A 14,357-nucleotide genomic window follows, 5' to 3' on the forward strand; every position below is an offset into this window, starting at 1 on the left:
TATCTTTTACAACAGGAACAGTTAAGTAAAAATTGAGGGGAGAGGGGAAAGAGACTGACAGAAGAGAAGGCAGACCAGGGGACTGACAGCAAGAAGCAAAACAATGTTGAAGAGAAAAGGGATGGAAGGAGATAAAGAACAAACAGAAGGAAAAATCGGATGGAGGGAAATAACACAGTTAGTAATCACAACTGTGAATATGAATGGGATAAATTCTCCTATAAAACAGAAGTAAATAGCAGAATGGATCAAAAACCACAATCCTACAATTTTATTTACGGGAAACATTCCTGAAGCAGAGAAGCATACACACAGAGTAAAGTTAAGACTGGATGCATGCTTCAGCTGAAGTAAAAAAAAGAAGGGGTAACAATCCTGATCTCAGACAAAATAAAAGTAAAAATAGACCTAATTAAAAGAGATTAGGAAGGAAATTTCATCTTGCTAAAAGGTACCAAAGATGATGAGTAATATCAATACTAATATATATGCATCAAGTGGTACAGCATCCAAATTCTTAAAGGAGAAATTAAATGAGTTCATGACCAAAGAAGAGATAGAGAATATTACCAAATGTAAATTAGAACATTTTGATTTTATGAAATTAAAAAGCTTTTGCACAAATAAAACCAATGTAACTAAGATTCGAAGGAAAACAAAAAGCTGGGAAACAAATCTTTACAGCAAATGTCTTTGATAAAGGCCTCATTTTCATATATAGAGAATGAATCAAATTTATAAGAATATAAGCCAGTCCCCCAATTGATAAATGGTCAAAGGATATGAACCTACCCTTTGATCCAGCAGTACTATTAAAACTGTGCCCCAAAAAGATCATATAAAAGGAAAAAGGACCTACCTGTACAAAAAAATTTATAACAACCCTTTATGTAGTGGTAAAATATTTGAAACTGAGGAGATACCCATCAATTGGGGAATGACTGAATAAGCTATAGCATATGAATGTAAAGGAATATTACTGAGCAACAAAAAATGAGACAGATTTCAGAAAAACCTGGAAAGACTTGTAAGATTTGATACAAAATGAAATGAGCAGAACTAGGAAAACACTGTACACAATTATGAGCAAAACTGTGTGATATCATCTATGAATGACTGCTCTTTTTGGCAACACAAGTAGATTACAATGGACTCATGAAGGAAAATGCTATCCTCATCCAGAGAAAGAACTGATAGACTAGGAATGTAGATCAAAACATTTTTTTCACTTGCTTTATTGTTTTTTATGTTGTTTTTTTTTCCTTTTAATTTGTTTCTTCTTTCACCACTGTGACTAATATAGAAATATATTTTACATGGTACCACATATATAACATATATGAAATTGCCTACCATTTTAGGAGGAAGGGAGGAGAGGGAGAGGAAGAAAAATCTGCAACTAAAAATCTTATAAAAATGAATGCTAAAAATTATCTTGACAAGTAATTGTCTTTCCTTTCTAACAATTATTCTTTTTCCCTAATAAGTAAAGGTCTACACAAAGGGGGAATTTGAGAATTTGGAATAGTCCTTCCAGCTTTTACTTTCATTTTTTTCCCTGTTGTTGAGTAATTTCAGGTAATTTGGACTGGAATATTTTGGTGTGTGAATTGAATTTTTTTTTTTTTTTTTTTTTTTACTTTATTTGGTACATTTTCTGATGTTTTGAGCAGATGAAAATAAGGTTTAGAATCAACTTCTCAGTTATTATGCCAAAACTTTTACAATCCCTTTTATATTTTTTTTCCCAACTATTACCTTATGCACTGATTGATCCAGAGCTCTTTCTGTGACAGGAGGGGATGAAGGGGTCAAGAAGGATGCCTACTGTGGTTGGGGATAGTCGAGGGGGAAGTCAGTAGTTACTGGCATAGAAAAGGAAAGGCAGAGGTGAGTAAAAGATGTGGATAATGGAAGCAACAACAGGGTCAAGTGAATGCTGGAGGTTGAAGTGAAGGCTCTTTGGGAGCTAGAAAAAAAAGAAAAAAACAGCACATGAATAGAAAGAAAATTAAAGAAAAAAGCTTTAAAAAAAGAATTGAAAAAAAAAGAAGTGACAGAAAAAGAAAGCAGGGAAAATATAGAGGTAAGACCTCATTAGATATTTTAATACTGCTGAAGGCAATGTGGTCTTGTGAAAAGAACACAGACCAAGAGTTGGAAGAATTAAGTCAGCCTCAAATTTACCCCCAACTAACAAAGTAACCTGGGAAACTTCATCTTGTGATTCTTCACATTACATACTTGAAAAGGGGAATAATGATGTGCTATCTTTCATCTATGAAGCTGATGTCACCTGACATCAGTAGCTTCTGTTCTGACTGTTCCTTTTTGGTACTGAAGGTGACTCATCCACGCAAGAAGCTGGGTATAGCTTCTCCTGCCTCCTCCCCCAAACTTTAACTTAGGGCATGTTTTGGGAGACAGCTGGGTTGAAGCAGGAACATAGATTGCAGCCATAAAGCATAGCTAAGGGGGAATACACTATTTTGACCTAATGAGCCCCATGTTCTAATTCAAATAACCTACCTGGCCTTACATTTTCCCAGGGCCACTGAAATTAAAATGAGACCAAAAGTGGAAAGTGTTTTGGAAAAAAAAACATCATTCATATAGCTACATAAACATCTTTTTCTGTTCCTAGAGGAATGGGTATACACACCAACTCATTCTCGAACCACAGGAAGTAGGAGCAGTAGTAGTCGCCGTCCCGAAACGTTAGAGTTGTGTAGCCCTTTTGGAGATATCGCTGGGCCAGAGCAACTAAAGCCCAGACCTGTGGAAAAGGAGAAACGAGAGAATGGGCCAAGCTAGACCATAATCCTCCCTAGTCCTGGCTTGCTTCTTTTAGCTAATGCTTTCTATTTTCTTTTACTTTTTTTGTCTCAATTGTTCTCTCACTTTTATCATTCCAAAAAAGTCTCACAAAATGATGTTATTTTGATGAGTCATTTGGTTTTTAGCAAACCTCAACAAATGAAAAATATGTATATTAAGTGACATTTTAAAGTGGCATCATATTTTTTATAACTACAAAGGATCAACTGTGTTCACTCCTGATCCTATTCCAGGAAGTTAGATACGAGGAAGTCATGGGTCACCTCTAAACAAAAGAAACTGGTTAGAAGTGGGGTAGGGCCAGCTGACCCATTGCCGCCTATAACTGCTCTGAGGTTCTAGATCCTGGCCAAGTTCAGGGAATGAATGTTCTTGCACCACCATCATCATCACTTTTCCTACCCCCATCATCATCTCTAACTCCGATGTTGTGCTTAAAGGTTTACAAAATGCTTGACATGGATTACCTCATCTGAGCCTGACAATGAGTAGCTGCTATCTAAAGATGAGGAAACTAAGGCTGAAAGAACCACAGAATCACACATAGGAAGTGGTACAAGGGAGGGGAAGGAGGGAAGATCTGAACTCTCCAAGCCTCAGGCTCTGTCCAATACCACGTGGCTGCTTTTGAATTAATGACACATGCCTGGCTATGGCAGTGGCCATCAGAGATGAGGTGGCCCTGGTGGGGGTAGTAATGGCCATCTGCTCTATCTCTGAGAGGAGATCTCGCCTGAGAACGGCAAGGATGTTTACTGCTGTTACAATAGAAATGTAACTACATGAAGGAGAAATGCACGACAGAGGAATAAGTCATCATGAAAGAGCTTCTTTTGAATCAGAATGCTGAACAAAAACTTATAAAGAACTCCAATGGAATACACCTCCTGAAATCCAATCCAACAAATACCTGTAAAGATCATGTGAAAATCTATACTAAAATCAATCTGTCTTTAGTTATTCTTTTCCTTCTAGCACCTCTCAGGAAAAGTTCTTTGGGCATTGGCCTGAAGCTCTCCAATGAGGGAGACCAAAGCTCCAGCGAGGCTGTCCTGACTGGGATAGCTCTGATTGTTTGGATGCTGCCCAGAGGTCATGGTCTCCAAATGCGGTATCTGAGGTAGAGATAAGTTTAATTCCTCCTTTAATATCATTAATCTAGTAGATAAGCTAGGATTTGAACCCAGCTCTTCTTGGCTTTAAAGACAGCTCTCTATTCACTAGATCTGGTGGCCCAGAGGCAGAGGGCCACTACTAGAGTCAGGAAGATCTGAGTTCAAGTTTGGCCTTAAATACTTCCTAGCTGTGTAACCCTGGGCATGTCACTTAAGCTCTCTCTGCCCCATTTTCCTCAGTGGTAAAACAGGGATAATAATAGCAGCTGTCTCCCAGGGCTATCATTAAGGATCAAATGAGATAACATTAGTAAAGTGCTTGAAGACAGAGCTTGGCATACAGCAGGTGCTACCTAAGTGCTTATTCCCTCCCTTCTTCTCTCCCCACTCCTCTAGGCTTTCTCTTTATGTACAGAGTAAGTATGAAGGGAATAAAAAAAAATCAGTACAATGTGAATAATTACATGTAAAGTACTTAGAGGGGGAGAGCACAAGTCCTGGGGAGCCTCAGGGAAGGCTGCATTTAGATGAGGATGGAGCTAGCTTGCTGGTACAAAGCTGTGGTGGTGGGAAAGGAGTACTGGGGGGACCAGCTCTGAGCTTGGGTGAGATTGTCCTGTCCTCATGACAGGCTGGACATTGGCAGTCCTTCATGTCTATCATGAGGCTGTTTCCATGGCTAATCTTACAGCCGTCCCCTCCCTGATGCTGAGGAACTGGATAGTGGCCATCCCAGGCAGGATTTCAGATATTCAGGAGCAGCAATAGAAAGTGAGAAGCCATTGGGGTTACCTTGGTTTTGACGAAGGCAGCCAGGGGTCCCTTGCCTAGCTCTGAGGTCGTTTTCTCTGTGACGTTGAGGGAGGGGGCCACCATCTGCCCCGTCACGCGATCCACATAGATGAAATGCACCAACCCTGGGAAGTCTTCTAGGTAAGTGAAGGCTAGAGTTAAGGAGATTCTAGTCCTGGCCCCAGGGACAATCCCAGGAAAAATCCTCTACTCACTGGGCCATTACCAATGATGGGAGGAGACAGGAGCTCTCAGGTCTGTCTTTCATCTGAAATCCAGTTCCATTTCATCCCTCTCCTCCTCATCTCCTACTATTCTTAGCTGTGGGAGCCCCATGAGAAGCTGGAGACTCAGGTGTTAGGGAGAAGAGACGGGATTAGGGGACAGATGGTGAAAGGCCCAGCACAAGGGCCTAGAAGAGAGTAGGGTCAGAGCAATGCCTCTGCTCCCTCCTCTAGGAATGAAGAGCTGGAACCAGAAGCCTCCCCCAGGCTCCTCTAGCTCTTGGCTGTTTACATGAGGGATGCTCTCCGAAGGGTTTGTCTTCCTAAACCTTCTCACACCAAAAAGACAGGGAAATATCTGATGTTCCTTGGGATGAATAACCAGAGACCTTGTGCCCTGGTCTCCACCAGGCCCTCGGGCTCCCTTTCCTCACCTCTGCCCCTTGGCTACCTTCAGCTCAAAAATGACATTCTAGGAAGGTTTTTCTTCATGGCCTCTTCCCAGCTGCTAATAATATGGAGTATGTCTATGGGTGTATTAACACACATCTTTACCTCTATATTACGTGGGCATATCTATGTAATATACTCAGTGGGAGCAGTTATATGGCCCAGTAAACAGAGCTCTGGACAAAGGAGGACCTGAGTTCAAAACAGACTTCAGACACTTAGTAGCTGTGTGATCCTGGACAAGTCAATTAACCCTGGTGGCCTCCATTTCCTCAACTGCAAAATGAGCTAAAGAAGGAAATGGCAAAACCCTTCAATATCTCTGAAAAAAACCCCCAAAGTCACAAAGAGTCAGATATGACTGAAAAACGACTGAACAACCACAAATATATTCAATATTCATATACACACATATGTGTATATTTATATGTATGCCTACTCAATAATCTCTCTCCATATATATTCAATTTCTCGATATCTCTACATATATACTTTATATATATATATATGTGTATATATATATATACCCACACTACTCAAGATATACATATAATCCACATTACCTATATTTTATATATGTATGTGTGTAAGTATTTCACTTTTAAGTATCTGAGGCAGGATTCAAATTCAGGTCTTCTTTCTGCCAAGTTACCTAATATTTGTTTTGCACATATCTAATACATGCCTATTATGTAAATACAGGTTATCTCAATGCTTAGCAAAGAATGTTTTAGGTTTTCCCTGTATGGCCAGCAATCAGCGCAGGGTCTGGCCCTGAGTGAGTAAGCACTTAGAACACGCTTGTTGAATCAGAGTGCGAGAATGAGAAAAGGCCAGTGTCATTTAAAACTGGGAGGCTCCTCTGGGAGACAATGAAGAAATGTCACATACATGGCACTTCTTTGCCCTGGTTCCCCCTTACTTAGACAGGATATGACACCAGAGTGATGTTTCTCTGACTCTTCACCATCAGAAAGTCCTTCCAGTCCACCAGGGCGTCTCTGACAGAGGGAAACAGAAGCACAGTGAAGAGTGGCCAAGGCACCAGCCAAGCCTTAGGCACCGCCCTGAGGCATTACTACTTACTGGATGACATTCTGGGCGTGGTTCTGTAGGTTCTGGGGGAGACAGGGCCCTCCCCCTCCAGGGGCCAGACTCAGGAAGTAGACTCGGTACATGGAGCAAAGCTGCCGCTTTACCTTTGCACAGGCCTGGATGATACTGACAATCAAGGACTCAATCAGCAAATTCCCATGAGCACTCACCCAGTGCACTCCGCTAAGTGCTACGGATGCAAAGAAAGGCTACATAGAGCCCCTGCCCCCTGAAGTGCACATTGCAATGGGAGGAGTGTCCAGGGCACATGTAGTGTAGATAGTGACCTCAGAAAGGAGGACTGGGCTGGGGACTGAGGAAGCTGATGCTGAGTACTCAAGTCTCCTCTTTCCTCTAGTTCTACTGTGCCCAATTTTCCTGGCTAGCCCCTCTCCCACATACTGGAGTCTCGGCCTCCCCAGGATTCTCTCTTCCTTGATCATATTCTCTTAGGGAATTCTCTTTCTTGCCATCAGTTTACCAAAGCTCCTTTCCATCATTTTAGATTTGGAGAATCAGAGTAATGAGGAGTCTTAGTAAGTCATCCCATCCAAAGGTTCCCATTACTCTTACCTTTACCATTCCCTCCCATTTCCCTTCCTCTCTGCCCCCAATCCATTTCCTTTAGGGCCTGTACTTACTCCAGGTATGTTCCTTGATCACTTCGGGAGAAAACCTTGTTCTTAAATTCCAGCCAGGAGCTCTGAAAAGAGGATAGATAATGGGGATGCAGAATTAGCCTGAGAGTCAGTAAACACTTATGAAACCATCCTATGAGCCAGAACCTTTGTCCACCTAATACAATAATAATGCACATTCAGGATGTTGGCCCTGAGACACAAGATCCTGAAATGCCTCCAGAATCATCAAAGACTCAGCTGTGTTTTAATATTCCTAATTCTTTACTTCCTCCTGCTCCGATTCACTTTTCACAGTGACATCAGGCTCATCCTCCTAACATATGACCTCTCCGTCTTGCCTTACAAATTCCCAATTAACCATCCCACTGCCAAAGGAACAGAGCCCAAACTTATTATCACTGCATTCAGGGCCCTCTGTAGCGTGGCTCCACCTGACCTCCTCCATTTTTATTCTCCACAGCTCCTGGTCACATTCTCTTTTTCAACCTGGCAAGTCTCTTTACCTTTCCCAAAGAATGCCATGCATACCCCTCCTCTGCCCAGTTGCATGTTTGACTTCCATTCAATCCATTAATTATTAAGTAATTACTAAGTGCAAGGGCACCACACTGCCATCCTCACCTTAGAGGACCTCCCTTTCCTCCAGGCCTCGCTCCTACCATCTTTCAAAGCCTCAGTTCAAGGGTCATAATCTCCATGACGTTTTCTTCACTTCCCCAGCCTGTCCTGATGTTCCCTGTCTTCTTCCTTCTCTATACCACTGCTGTTTACTGAATGGGAATTTTGGTGTGTATGCAAAGAACTTTCATGACAAGACCAGAGTCTCCTCAAGGGCCAGATCACAGTTTATAGTTCGTTTTCTGAGAGTGGTTTTTGATAAATGTATGTGAACTCACCAACCATGATTCCAGAGGACTCCAATAAAACATGCTCCCCACCCATCTATCTCTTAGGGTATGATACAGACCGAGATATGTACTTTTAGGAATCTGTTTGCTTGACTATGCATATTTATGACAAGGCTATTGTTTTTTCCTTTTTTCCCCAAAGGAGAAGATGGAATGAAGAGAGAATATACTGTTTTTAACTGAAGAGACTAAACCATATTTTTTAAAAATCCAAGTTATTGAAACACTGTATCATCACATAGAGCATATAAGATATTAAGCTAAAAAATACATGCGAACTGAATTTTAAATTATTTGATAATTGGTGAGTCATGTCTGGAATTTATGATAATCCTGTTAACCAGACTGTCTAATTAATAAAATCTTATTCCTCAACACAAGGTTTTAATGTTTTGAGTAAAAGTTTTGCATTTCCCTCAGACTTCCTCATAGGTGTCTCCAAGGAGCACAAGCACACTTCCTTTTTTCCCAGGGGGCAGAACTTTGGCTCTGATTTCCTATGAGGTTTCAGTCTGACCTGAATATCTTGTCCACCTCGATTCTTCACAAACTTGTCCATCCTCTGGCGCAAGTCCCCCAGAAGGGGCTGGGAACGAAGGGCACTCCCTGCTTCCTGCCTTTCTTTTAGTTTCTTCTCTAGTACTGAAAACCCATCCAAGAGTTGGTAAAGGGAGAGGGCCATCTGGCAGCTGGGGCTCTGTGGGGAGAAATCAGTGGGCCAGGGATCTACCCAAAAGATGTCCCTGCCCTCAGTAGGAGGCAGGCCCACGGGAGCGCTCGAGCAGGCCAAGCTCTTACCTTGGTCAGAAGCACCATGGAGATGCCCGGCCAGAGGGGCAGGCAGTACATGGTGTGGGGCATCATAACACAATGACTCTCCTTTAATGTGGCATCCAGGAAAATCCTCCTGGGATTAGAAGGTGCAGGAGAAGGGGGGACCAGTGTTTGCAAGGAGTCCTCTGCTATCTAATGCAGGAAGACAGAGAAGAGTGAGATGAGTGTGGAGAAAAGAAGACCAGGTCTTCCCTCTACGTGAAGAAAATCATCTGCAGATCCCAACGGCTCAGCTCCCGTACAACTGTCCTGTTCGTTCTGATTTCTGGACATCCACTCTACTTCACAGTCTGGCAAAGAGACTGAGATGGGGAGGTGGGAGAATGGGGTGAGAGGGGTAGAGAAATAGGACAGACAAAGAGAAGACTGGAAGATGTGGTAGAGTGCACAGTCTTTTATCTCTCCAGAATATTAAAACAGCTTAAAATTAAGTAATTAATTGTAAAATTAAAATATTTAAAGTAATATAGTTTTAGGCTACTCTCTCATTTCTTCAGAATCTCAAAAAAATAATTGTACAAGTGGAGAAACTAGGATACAAGGTGTATAAGTGACCACAACTAGTGGGGGGGCTTGAACCAGGATGTCACGCTGAACCTCAACTTTTGATGGAACCTCTTTAAGATCTGTTAAAGACAAGCTGAGGAAGGATGCCCCAAATACCTCTCAGCTCTTGGGAACAATGAATTCATCATATGAATCACAGTGATTCAAAAGATCAAGGATTTAAGACTGGAGGTATCCTTAAGATGTTATGGCCTCAAGAATGTTTGTGGCAGCCCTTTTTGTGGTGGGCTGGAAACTGAGTGGATGCCCATCAATTGGAGAATGGCTAAATAAATTATGGTATATGAATATTATGGAATATTATTGTTCTGTAAGAAATGACCAACAGGATGATTTCAGAAGGGCCTGGAGAGACTTACATGAACTAATGCTTAGTGAAATGAGCAGGACCAGAAGATCATTATATACTTCAACAACAATACTATATGATGATCAATTCTGATGGACGCGGCCTCTCCAACAATGAGATGAGCCAAATCAGTTCCAATAGAGCAGTAATGAACTGAACCAGCTACACCCAGCGAAAGAATTTTGGGAGATGACTATGAACTGCTACATAGAATTCCCAATCCCTCTACCTTTGTCCGCCTGCATTTTTTATTTCCTTCACAGGCTAAATGTACACTATTTCAAAGTCTGATTCTTTGTACAGCAAAACAACTGTTTGGACATGTATACACATATTGTATTTAATTTTTACTTTAACATATTTAACATGTATTGGTCAACCTGCCATTGGGGAAGGGGTGGGGAAAGAAGGGAAAAATTAGAACAAAAGGTTTGGCAATTGTCAATGCTGTAAAATTACCCATGCATATATCTGGTAAATAAAAACTATTAAAAAGAGGTTATGACCTCCACCCACCCATTTTATTATAAGAGGAAACTTAGGACTGAGAGGTTAAGTGATTTGCCCAGCATCTCATAGACAATTAAGTATATGAGCCAGGTAACCCTGACCCAAGTCCAGAGCTGTATCATCAAGAAACTGGCACTAGTGTTTTGCTAGACTGAGTCAGGCTGAGGACAGGAATTTGTCCCAGGTTTAACCTCCTCACCCACAGACCCTGATGACTGGACTTAGGCATTGTGTGTGCATCCTATTAAAAAAAGAAGAAGACACAGAATTGTGTAGAGGAAAGAAGTAAGGGACCACTTTTGGTACGTAAGTCTTTACACTAAGCTGTTCCCACGGGCCTACTGAAGTCCCAGGCTAAGTTCATTCAAATCCCAACAGGAACTCACCAGGACAAAGGCAGCTTTGGCATCTCCCCCAACTGGTGGAGTTCCACCCTCTATCCAGACTGTGCTTCCTGTAATGGACAAAGAAATGCATGTTGTGCCCTCCATCCCAAAGGATAGCCCAGACTGACAGTTACTGGAGCAGAGAAACTGGCTAATGAGGGCAACAAGCAGAGCGTCTGGAAGAGGCAAAGGGGCCCTTGTTCAAATGGGCAGAAAAGGCCGTCTTACTCTTGGGGTTTCAAGAGCTCAGTCCTAACCATTACCAGAAAGTTCACACTAAAGTGAACTAAAGTTCCACTACTAAAGTGTGGTGGGATTTCTTGGAGTTCAGACCATATCCCCTCTTGCTCCCTATAAGTCTCCACAACAAAAGTAGTTGGTGAGTTAGTGTGAGGAAATACATCCTCAGAGCTAGAGCATGCTCCCTTCCACAGGGAAGTGACTCTTGAGAAAGACCCAAAACATAGCTAGTACAGGTCTTGTGGTATGGGGGCTCTAAGCAGAAGCACAGCTTTTCTATCATCCTCTCCCCCTCCTCTTCACCTTAGAATCCCTTTCCCATAGCTCTTCACCTCCTTGGGGCCCTTTCTCATTCTTTCCTATATTCACTCAGTGGCCACAAGGGCAGGGATGATGTAGATGTGCTTTTTTATACAATGTAGTACATGGTTCAGATCACAAGCCAGTTTGCAAATAAATCTATTTCATAAAGATTGCAACTGAACAAAGTATTAAAAGTAGCTTGCTGTGTATTGGCCACAGTGCTGTTTTCTACTGTATTTTCACTGCCTATAACCACCACATACAACAGGGTGTCTTGACAAGTGAACTTTTGGAAATAATTTCCCTGAAAGTTAGAAACTTTTACATACTGTAAAATAGGTTACTGGGCATTCATTGCAGAAGACCTCACTTCCTTTTCTGAAGAAAACAGAGGTCATGGTGTGACTTTACTCTCCTCATTTATATTTTCTCTTCCTTTGCTCCAAACTCTACGGTAAAAGGCCTTTTCTCTGACTGAGATCAGCCCTCCAATTTGTGCCTGAGTCCTTCAAGGCCCTGGTTTTAGGGATAAGGGAACAGAGACCCTGAAGGAGAGGGATCAGACACCACGTCTTTCTCCCCTTTAGCCAATCCTCCCCACTGCCTCTAAGATGAAGAAACAGAGGCTCAGAGGGATGGGGTATTGCCCACTGGGTGGGCAGAGATGAGCAGAGAGACCTAAGAGAAGGAAGAAGAGAGTCTTGCTGACAGAAGTTGGAGCTGGAAAGGTCCTTGGGGGCCCTAGCACCCAACCTTCTCATTTAACAGCAAGAACATTAGGAGAGAAAACTTCTAAGACCCACAGAGCAAGGCTGAGCTGGTTCAGATTGCAGATGCTCTGAGGGGGAGATAAGGGGAGGAGAGATGAGATGAAAGATGGACTTTAGAAGAAGCTCCAGCTTTGAAAAGGCACCAGTTTTACTGGGAAGGCTGTGAGCTATTGGGAGGAAATGGTCAAAGTCTCCCAGGCCAGTCATGAATGGAGAGCCTGTTCAGACCTTAACAAACAAGACATGAAGGAAAGCAGTCTGCCACAGAAAGGACATGGATACTAAGAGACATTTGCAAACACCTACGAGCTCCAAGAAGTCCAGGAATTCTGAGGACCAAAGCTTCTTTCACCATAGCCAGAGGAGGCAGAGGCAGGGAGAAGATAGAGCTGGGGAAGAAGCGATGGCTTGCTAGCTGAAACTCTCCTTAGGGGTTGTTGCCTTTTGACCAAGAAGACTGAGTTTTGCTTTCCCACAATCTGAACATGTCCATAGGCTGAGAAAGAGGGATCAAGTTGGAGAGGCACAGCTGGGGAAGGGTAAGGACTGAAGGCCTTGAGATGGAAGCAAGGCAGCCCAAGAAGCATGGACAAGGTGGCCCTGGGGCAGGTCACCTTGGCAGAAACTGAAAAAGAAAAGAACCCTCAAGAAAGAGAAATACGTGCAACGGAGAGAGGCTGCCTGGCACAGCAAACACAAAGGTAGGGTGTCATGGACCTGTGCAGCAGTGGATGCACGGTCCAAGGCCGTGTGGCCACTGTGATGGTCAGTTGCACTGAGACAAACAGCCCACACCTTTATCCAATCCTTTCTTTTCAGAGGTAAGGACAATGGGCCCAGAGGATGGAGCAGCCAAGGAGAGCATTTCTGGCAGGGCTGGGACCCAAACCTGCCTCTTGAATCCCCGTTCAGGGCGGGCTCTCTCCCTTTCCCAAAAGGAGGAAGGGCCGGGGGTACCTGAAGACTCACCTCTCGGCCTTCTGTTCTCTTTCTTACTTCGCTTCAGGAGGTGAGGGGCGTGCAAGTGTGTAGTGATTCAGACTGACTTTTCTGCACACCTAGGCAGCTACAAGTTTCAGGGTATGAACTTAGCTGTCATTCCCAAGCTGGCCTTTTGGTTTCTTTCTCTGTGACTCTCGGTCTTACCTGAGCTCTGTTCTCCAGGGGAGGGTGCTGGAGTGTAGTATTCCTCGGGCACAGAGAGACTGTCTGTGTCCTGTAAGAAAAAAGGAATCAGCAAGGGCTCAAAACCAGGTTGGCTCTTCCAGATTGCTCTTACCTGGGAGTGTCCAAGACTGTTTTTCAGTCTGGCACTCCCTCTCTTACCAGGCTACTTTGGGGCCCAACCCTACCACTGACTGGCATGGAAGCTCTGACTTGCTCCATTTCTGACCTGGACTGCAGTGCCCCTCCCCAAACACGGAGGCTCATGGTGATGCTGCTGACCATAATTACTGAGACGCCCAGCTAGCAGAGCTCTGTGCACCTTAGGACTTCCAAACCCAAGAGATCCACAAATCTGTGGCATCCAAAGACTCACTAGTAGCTCCCTAGTAGCTGGGACTACAGGCGTGCATCCCCTGGGCCAGCCCTCACTCTCTTAGGAGTGGTGGAAGTTTATAAAAGCAGAGTGACTTGAAATGGGTGCCTGGGGCTCTGATGCTCCAGAGACGTCCCCTATAACCTCTGCACCCACCGTCTCCTCTGAACTCGTCCTGGTGGGCAAATGTGGGCCAAGGTTTCTCATCTGCTGCGCAGGAATGTTCTGGCTGTTGCTGCGTCTCTGATGGGATGTCTTTCCTTGGGAAGTCTACAGGAAATTGAGATAGAGGTTGGTGGGTAAGTAGGGAATATGTCTGGTCTTTGCATCATTCGTTCCAGCACTTCTTATATTCAGACAGAGAGGAAGAGAATTATACACAACTCCTTTCCCTTCCTTCCTCCTCCTTCCTTCCCTCCCATCCCCCTTTCACCAGTGACCCCTAATCCCAAGCCAATTTTCTGTTCAATAGTCTATGACAAGGACTGCATCCCAAGGGATTGACTGACAACCTGAGTGTTCTCGTCTGCTGAGCTGTCACTGGGGTATAGGTCCTGCACCACGAGAAGGAGGGAGAGGAGATCTGCTGAGCGCAGGGGACTGGCATGATGGCTGCAGACACAGGGAAAGAGTAACAAGTTACGAAGGGCCCACGGGATGCTCCTTCCTTCAAATGGGTCGCAGATCGAGTGCTGGGGAGCTCCATGGAGGGACAGGGATGGACAATACAAGTGCAGGATGGAAGGCCTGGAGGCTGTGTCCTGGATAACGTCACTTGCACTGAGACTAAGAACT

General features: G+C 43.7%; 1 protein-coding gene across 6 annotated transcripts in view; it reads right to left on the minus strand.

Annotated features, from left to right (window-relative positions):
- The window catches only part of HPS1 (HPS1 biogenesis of lysosomal organelles complex 3 subunit 1), a 33,165-nt gene that overhangs the window by 5,126 nt on the left and 13,682 nt on the right, over positions 1-14,357 (minus strand). Inside the window, exons 8-18 of one of the 6 annotated variants that reach the window (XR_012487099.1) lie at positions 14,075-14,174; positions 13,719-13,832; positions 13,169-13,238; positions 10,710-10,777; positions 8,862-9,029; positions 8,581-8,760; positions 7,156-7,217; positions 6,506-6,640; positions 6,360-6,420; positions 4,746-4,897; positions 2,663-2,776 (exon numbers count right to left, since the gene is read on the minus strand). Coding sequence is in view for 3 of the 6 variants with exons in the window: in XM_074296031.1 (XP_074152132.1) it covers positions 2,663-2,776; positions 4,746-4,890; positions 6,355-6,420; positions 6,506-6,640; positions 7,156-7,217; positions 8,581-8,760; positions 8,862-9,029; positions 10,710-10,777; positions 13,169-13,238; positions 13,719-13,832; positions 14,075-14,174 (1,222 nt within the window). In the remaining 3 variants the exon portion in view is untranslated. Of the gene's footprint in view, positions 1-2,662; positions 2,777-4,745; positions 4,898-6,341; positions 6,421-6,505; positions 6,641-7,155; positions 7,218-8,580; positions 8,761-8,861; positions 9,030-10,699; positions 10,778-12,328; positions 13,089-13,168; positions 13,239-13,718; positions 13,833-14,074; positions 14,175-14,357 lie in introns of those variants that run through there. The other 5 variants (XR_012487098.1, XR_012487097.1, XM_074296031.1 and 2 more) reach the window with 5 other exon arrangements.

Source organism: Sminthopsis crassicaudata, chromosome 2 (genome assembly GCF_048593235.1).
Source record: "Sminthopsis crassicaudata isolate SCR6 chromosome 2, ASM4859323v1, whole genome shotgun sequence".
NCBI classification, from domain to species: Eukaryota; Metazoa; Chordata; class Mammalia; order Dasyuromorphia; family Dasyuridae; genus Sminthopsis; species Sminthopsis crassicaudata.